We start from the raw sequence: 8,327 nt of genomic DNA on the forward strand, positions 1-8,327 counted from the left end.
GGTTTTGACACCGTGAATTTTTTATACCGTGAAACCGGTATTCAGCCCATGCCTCCACTTCACAATTGTATACCACTTTGTGTTGGTCTTTCACATTAAATTCCAGTGAAATATATTTATGTTTGTGGTTGTAATGTGACAAAATATGGAAAAGTTCAAGGGGTATGAATACTTTTGCAAACCACTGTATATATATTTGGATTCTGATCACTGGATTCTACAGATTAGCTTGGTGGTCTCCTGGTGTTCTACAAAACAACACTGGTGGCTATTCAGGCCATTTCCTGGCTGCCTGACCAATATGAAGGATTGCCATTGTTTCAGTTCTTTCAGCACTTGCTGCATGACCTGATCACCTGTTCCCCCATGTTTTTGTCATATGTGTCTTCTTGAATGGGTGTTCTTAAATGTAATTTCATTGTGCTCTGTACAACGACAATAAAGCCATCATCAAATCAAATCATATCAAATCAATAATTAAGCAGAACACGTCATTCATGTGTCTTCTCCCTGTTTGTCCTTTTGCAGCTAATGGTAGTGAGCTGTTTATAGCTAGTGTCCGCTACGAGGACACTGGGGCCTACACCTGCATCGCCAAGAATGAGGTTGGAGTGGACGAAGACATCTCCTCTCTTTTTGTAGAGGATTCAGCCAAGAAGACCCGTGAGTCTTGTACTGTAAAATGTTGTTTGTTTTTTTTTTGCAACACAAAATAACATTAACACCACATTAACTTAGCACATATGGTTACTTTCGGCTACTAGCCAAAAAGGGCATTGTTTGCTGGTAGACATTCTGAAAAAATAAATAATAATAAATAAATAAGAGCCACACAAAAAAGTTTAGTTTTAATCAAACGTTCATGGAGTATAGGATAATATGGATGTAGATATTCACATTTTCTAAATGTAAACCCAACATTCAAGTTGCCATAGGTTGTCAGTTTATAAATAAGTTTTGAGTGCACACAAAAACATAAACCCAAGAGTTAAACATAATGATGTAACTACAGTAATAACTAATTCACCAATATTTCCACTTACACAAATGATTCAAAAATATTCATTGGGTTAAAGGTAGCAAAAAAACAAAATCTGCAAAAAATGAGCTTTAAATAGTTTTGTTTCATGTTTACAGTATTTTGGAAAACCTTCAAACTTGGATCTGAACTGACTAAAGCAAAAAATATTCAAATCAGAATCATTTTCTGAAACCTAGTAAGGGTTTTAACTTTTAGGACATTTAAAAAAAATTCTAAAAACAGAAGAAAAATAAATGATGTGTTTTGTTGAGTGGCTTGAATAAATGTTCCACTTGTCTGTAGTGATCTCATTAAAAAGCAACCTTTTTAATCAACAGCATAACACATTTGACTTTTCCTTTGATATATGTTTTTTCAGAAGATTACATCATTTTGAGGAGATAATGAACATCACCTACATATACTGTATATGTATCATGCTAAAAGCTCAGTGCCTCTTTTTCCCCTCCAGATATTATAATTTAGAAAAAGAAATGGACTTGCCAGAAATGGTGTGGAAAATTCTAGCATTCAGTTTGTGTTAACCTAAAGTAATTAATGTTTTTCCTCCACCTTTTCTTCTCTACTGCTCACTGTCTGACTCTGCAGTTGCAAACATCCTTTGGAGAGAAGAAGGTAATACATTTTGATTGTTAAAATGCATTTGAAATTTAGCAAATTTGAAGTTGTGGYAGCATGTTTTTTAACTTTGTGTGTATCACCTGAATATTTACTTTTTCAAGATGTTTGTTGTGTAAAAGAACAAGAACTGTTTTCTGCAGAACTTTGGAGTCCTCTTTGTGTTGTCAAAATGATTCATGAATTTGTTTGAATTTTGTTAACTTTTACTGGAATAACCAAGTGTGAAAACAGTCAAACATAGGAGTGTAATATTTTGGTTTGAAGTCAGTGCAAATATTGCAGACTCGATGTAGTAGCTACAAGAAAAAGAACTTAGTATTTTTTAGTGGAAAACAAATCATCCTTTTATATGTTGTAAATGTTTTTCTAGCCAGAACAATTTTACTGAAGTACCATCACCTCTGGAAATTCACTGCAATTTAGAAGGGAATAGAAAGGTAATCTCTTTTGATAAATTACCACTATTGTAGGTTTAAGACGGCGTTAAATGAGTCAAAGCAACAGAGAAACCAGTGAAAGCAATTGAAGTATTTACTTCTGTTTAAAGGCTACAGCTCAACAAATAAACAAAAGAGGACATTACTTGTTAAATCTGCACATATAAATGTTTTAGTGTTGTGTGCATGCTCAGAATTTTTTTTTTTCATTTTTACTTCAAAGTTTCAGGCTGTTGAGCAACACTCATTGAGATGCTCTCTGATGATGGTCTATTGCAAGAGAAAACCCTTAAGACCCTGACAGATCAATCACATCCACAGTCACTGCAGTTATTTACAACAGACAGAGAGGAAGTACCAACAGAGAAGTACCAACAGTTTGATTCCACTTGTTACAGTAGGTTCTGGACATGATGTTGACAGGCCCTTTGTTGGCATTGTCAAAGCTTCTGGCAGCTGCACACTGCCCATCCTTGCTAACATGAGAGCTTGCTAACAGGAGCCTCTGTGTGCCCCTTCCAGCAGGGACTGAAATTGAAATGTCCATCACAAATGTCAGATAAGACGAGAGTGGCATTTAGTCCTGTTTTCAATTTGTTTTTGTTCTTTCTGTGGCAGCATTCTTGACGTTTTTCTTGTCTTCAAGGGTTGAGTGTGGGGAACATGTTCTACATCTTTTCTGATGAGGGCATCACTGTTCTTCAGCCCAGCGAATGTGAAATACGCAGACATATGAAGAGGACAGAGAGGATTGTTGCAACCTATGTGAGTACAGGCATGTTTAATGAAGAAATACATTACATACAAAGAGGAAACAAAATAAAATTTCAGGATGGTAGTGATTTAGAACCTTTTTTAATCATATTTTGCAAGAGTATTGCATCAGAACACTACAACATAGCCTATTGTTCTTTACAGAGACAAAATATTTACCAATTTGGAAACTGTTTCCACTAAAGCTGACCTGAACACAGGTGTACCAGCCTTCACATTCCTCACCAAATATCTGTTCATCTTCATACAGTAGAGCAGAGTCCCCACCTCCCTCCTGATGTCACAATGTGACTCCTCGCCTCACTAAATGTAATGGGATTACTTGTGTCCATTAGTCAACAGCTCGCTACAATATAGTACAGAGAGTCTATACCAAAGGCCTTGGGGGTTTTAATCCAGTGGATAACATCCATCTCCCAGAGTAAGGAGCTTTAGATGCTAAAAGTTTCTTGTTCCTAGGGGATTTGGGGTTTTTAAAGGGGGGTGTAATTGTATTAGAGATCAATATAAACTCAATAAGCCATGTGTTAGTCAGTTCCTGCTATAAACAGCAGTTTCTCCACTTTGTGCTCCAAGTGTGTCCACCTCCTCTCTGCCTCACCAATCTATGTGTGTGGTCTTGTTTTTCTGTGTTTGTGAAGTTCACTATAGTTATGGAGTCCGGAGGCTTTTTGAGCAATACAAAACTCAAACCCACAAGTTTAAAGGGGAACTTGAAGGTCAAAAGTTTGTTATGGGGTTAATGTTAAAATTAGATTAGGGTTTTCCATTTGTTGTTGAGGTTAGAACTAGGGACTTGGGATTGTTTTATATGACTGACAGTGCCAGAAGAAAAATAAAGGTGTGTGTACAAAGTGCAGGTGTGTGGCTAAGTGCCTTGTCAGCAAAGGAAGTACACTGCAGGTGCTGCAGTGGTGTTATATCTGGAAAAACTAGTGGCAGAATTTTAAATCTGTTTATAAATGAGGGAAGTAGGTTAACAAACAGAATAATCAACTCTTCTAATTTTTTCCAAACTTTTTCTCTTTATTGTTAAAGTCATTTTTCTTTCATCCTCTGTCTCCTCTGTCTTGTGATTTTCTCAGGAGGAGATGTGCCCTAAAGGTGAGGGTGTTTCCCCTCAGCACTGCGTGTGGTCTTCAGCAGTCAACGTCAGAGATAAGTACATCTACGTGACCCAGCCGCTACAGAGCCGACTGCTAGTCATCGATATTCAAGCCCAAAAGGTTGTTCAGGTGGGTGGAGAAGGTTGAGAGGTGCATCTGTAAAAACACACCAAGAGTCAAAAACTAGAAGTTAGTGGCTACATTTGCAGTGTTTGAGTTTTTAATTTTGCATTTTGGAGCTGTGAAATATTAGAAAACCCCATTTTATTAGTAGAATATTTATCATTTGACTTGCAACAAATACTTATATACATTTACCACTCCTTTTTCCATGTGTCCAATCATGAAGGGATTTCAGACAGTGGAATCATCTGAATTACTGGCATGCAGAAGGTGATTGAACTGTACTTGTTTAGTTGTTTAGTTGTTTAATGTTTAGTTGAAAATAGTCAAACCTAAAGATGAAAAGATAAAAAATTCTTCTCTTGCTTTTCACTGAAAGAAAGCTTCATAAAAGCTAGAGAAAGTAACTAGCAATAATTTTAAATCAGTCTTTTTCTCAGCCTGGGAATGAAAGGACTGTCAGATCTAACATACTGTATTCAGGAACATCAAGCATCCTGAGCAAATACTGTGCAGCTCTGTTTTTTCCAAACTATCTCGCAAATAAATGCCACAACAATTTCCCTCTGTGTGTATTGTAAGTTTTAACTCTATATGAAATTGTCTTGAAATGTAAACCGTTAATGTTTTTGCATTTAGATCAAGTTATTTGCAGATGATGAACATGGAGTCTTTTTTATTAAGACATTTAAAAATCACTGGCATAAGAAGTTTGTTTTGATTATTATTAGAAAATATACATTTTTGCTCACTGAAATTACTATTGTATTGGACATGTGAAGTGGAGGAATGGAAAGTTGGGCAGATTTAAAAGTAAAGGGCTTGGTTCAACTTAATGTGATAAATTTGTCTATTAAGAAAATTTTTTAAATAATATATAATCCAATGCAGTGTGACCCAGTGTCAAGTTTATTCTTATTCAAAGTTAGAACAAAAAGTCCAAAACATTGACATCAAATATATACATCTTGTCTAAGAGGACATCTGCAAGGGAAAAATAAATCAAAAGTACCTGAAGTGTTAGAAAAAATATGGTGCCCAGGTGGGTGCTGGTTGCCTTGCCATTTATCTTACCTGTAACGGCTGTTTAGAGACTGAATCCCTCAGGGTCTTTCCCAGGGTCAGCATCATTTATACTAAGGTGCAGGATGAAAGGAAATTGGCCTAAGTCAAGGAGAAGGTGGGAGAGGAGAGAGGATATGAGCTAAAGGTCTGAGCAGAAAGAATGGCACATAGAAAGAATGAAAAAGAGAGACAGTCCACTGTGCAGGTCGCAGAGCAGAAATGTCATTATAAACCCGTTAAATGACCTTGTTATCCAGGCAGGAAAATAGGACTTAATGCATGGAGGGATTATGAAACAAGAGGCCTCTGGGCATAGGCATGTAAAAGACCCTCCACTCGTCCTTCCAGAAGGTTGACTCTGACTGAGATAGACACAGAACAAGCAGAATCTATGCAGATGCAATGTGCTGACATTCTGCAGCTCCTGCTTCTGTTTTAGTTATTGGAGTAAATTTTGTTTGTCATGTGGCCAGCCATCTCTCTTGAATTAATAAAGCTTTTTGTTTTGGTCATTTACATGCAGTACATTTTCACAGCGACACATTATTTTATTTTATTTTTTCTCAATATTTTGTAGTTCTTCTACATTTGAGGAACTATTTTCTGTGACATTTAGTTTTAATCAAATTTCTGATCCAATTTTTACAGCCTTTATTTAAATTGATTATTTTAGGGTCTCTTGTGTGGGAGGACTGTCTTCTGACCTTTTACTAATGTGCCTAAGATTAAATATTTAATACTAATCACAGTTAACACAAAAACATTTCAGTCTTACATGGCATATCCATTTTCTGTTCTTTATTTCCTGCATCTGTGGACAGCCATATGCGTCTGTGTTTATGGAGTATTCTGCAATGACTTTTGGGTCACTGTTGGTGAAATATGCTTCCATCCAAATTATGTGACAACTAAATCTTTCAGTGCAGCCATTAACTGCAATACAGCTTCAATTTATCATATTTGCACAATCATTTCAATGTCCTGCTACTGATAATTTGATGCACTAAAAGATTAAGTATTCATTTTAACAACTTCACAAATGCTCAACATTCCTCATTTTAATGGAGTGGTGAGACTGCTTTTTTATGTTTAATCTCTTACAAACTGATTCTCATACAACTTTTTTCATGTAATATGACGTTATTATCATAATTTAAAAATAAATATTTTGTAGTGTGGCCCTAATACTCCAATGTATCCATTAATCTAGATTATTTTTCCCCATTTGTTGAGAATAAAATTTGACTAATCTGAAAATGAAGAAAAAACACTTTTTTAAATCAATAATCAATAATAAACTTTGAAGAATAGTTTATAACAAAATGGATTGAAAAGCAAAGTTTTCTGACACATATGTACAAAAAATGTGGCATTATTACCTTTGACATTCTCTGACCCACCAGCTGCTCTCTTCCCTGTTTTACTCCATCAAACACTGTAAAACTACTTTCTCATCCTTTATTGCCCTTTCACTGGGCTCCTGCCCCCGCCTCACTGGCCTCAGAGTGCAGGAGGTTAATGCATCTTCCATTTCTTTTCTGCTTTTCTTCTCCCTCTCTGTTATCTCAAAGACCCCCTTCTCCAACAAAGAACTTTGGTAACTTATTTTCAAAAGTGGCTTTTAAAAGCAGAGAATATGGCAGATCCACTGACAGGGAGCATGCATGAATAAAAGAGCATTAATTTGTAACAGTAATTACAAATACTGCAGAAAATGGGCATGCATGTGAACAAGCTCCAAATTTAATGCAAACAATTTGTACTAAAAACACACTGGGACCTATATAACCCACGTCTTTTAATTACCGTAAGTTTTGCTTTATAGAAAGACTTAAGCAAACCTTTTAAATCCAGAAAGTGTGAGTGTGTGAATGTGAGTGTGAATGGTTGAATGTCTGTAAGTGTAAAGCGCTTTGAGGTCCGGAGGACTTGATTAAAGCGCTCCATAAGTTTTCCAGAAAAAAACAGACATTAAAATTTTCAATAATTTTCCAATGCAATTTATTCAGATTTTTTTTAGATTTTGTTCCATTTTTAAACAGTAGAACTATTGTTATTTTTCCCAGCAGAGAGATCCAACCTTGAATCTGTGGTTTCAGACATGTGTTATGAAAACTGTAATCGAAAAACAATGGTGAAACAAACAAATAGAGAGCTCCAGATGGCAAAAATGTCTGTTTAACTGTCTATAGTGATTCCTCTTGAGGCTCCAGAAAAGTGTTATAAAATGAAGTTTTTATTTAGGATTTATTTATTTGTTTTCTTTTGAGCCCAAGTCGACATTTTTAAGCAGTTTAAAGATATGATGGTTTCTTAAAGAATAAAAGGGATCCCCAGTGCCATGCATTTGCATTTTTAGTTCTGTTTTGGCACTGAATATTCTCAGCTGAAGCTCATCTGACACAAACTCGGCATTCATTATTCTGACATCTCTATGCTTGGTATTTTTATTGTGTCTGCAGCTAAAGTTCTTTACCTGAGTTTGTTCACCTCAGGTTACCCCCACTATGTCAAGTGTGATTTAATGTTGCTGGTTTTTATTTTTATATGGTATAAAGTCTAGTTATTGCCTCCAAATCTATTGTATAAAATTTAGTTTGACATTTGCAAGTCAGTGCATAAGATACTAACTGTTCAGTTAATATTACAATGCAGGCATTTTTCCCATTTTAAATTTGTACAAATGGCTGTATTCTGGCTTTATGTTATGAATGCACATAGATTAAAAAAAAGAAGCTTGAAATTAGAGTATTGTAGCATGCAGCTCTTTGGTACACATAAGGAAAGACATGTTAGCATGGCCCAGATCACCTTCACATGTAGTTTGTGTTCTCTAAATACTCTGTGAAAGCTGGGCTAAGTTAGACCCACACAACCATGAAAAGAATAAAATGGGTGCAAAGAATAAATGTGTTTTCAATCTTTCTGCTCACCCAAAATACATATTGAGTTCTAAAACAGAGCCTGGACTCCAAGTAAGAACAGCCAAAGATGCAAAACTGGTAGACAAGCCTTCATATTTGCAGACAATAAACACATACTGTATAGTAAAAATAAAATACTGATGTTGAGAATCATGCCAGTGTCTTTTCTTCCTTTGCTATTTACATGTCAAGATGAAAGGTTACGAAACAGCAGCAAGTCAGGGGCGCCGGGGGG

The 8,327-nt window shown here is 35.8% G+C and overlaps 1 protein-coding gene across 1 annotated transcript in view; it reads left to right on the forward strand.

Moving 5' to 3' along the window:
* The window catches only part of fstl4 (follistatin-like 4), a 265,314-nt gene that overhangs the window by 224,076 nt on the left and 32,911 nt on the right, over positions 1-8,327 (forward strand). Inside the window, exons 10-13 of the mRNA XM_014018422.1 lie at positions 529-663; positions 1,631-1,657; positions 2,747-2,865; positions 3,960-4,109. Of these exons, the coding sequence (XP_013873876.1) occupies positions 529-663; positions 1,631-1,657; positions 2,747-2,865; positions 3,960-4,109 (431 nt within the window). The remainder of the gene's footprint in view (positions 1-528; positions 664-1,630; positions 1,658-2,746; positions 2,866-3,959; positions 4,110-8,327) is intronic.

This window comes from Austrofundulus limnaeus, unplaced genomic scaffold, assembly GCF_001266775.1.
Source record: "Austrofundulus limnaeus strain Quisiro unplaced genomic scaffold, Austrofundulus_limnaeus-1.0 Scaffold192, whole genome shotgun sequence".
Classification (NCBI taxonomy): domain Eukaryota; kingdom Metazoa; phylum Chordata; class Actinopteri; order Cyprinodontiformes; family Rivulidae; genus Austrofundulus; species Austrofundulus limnaeus.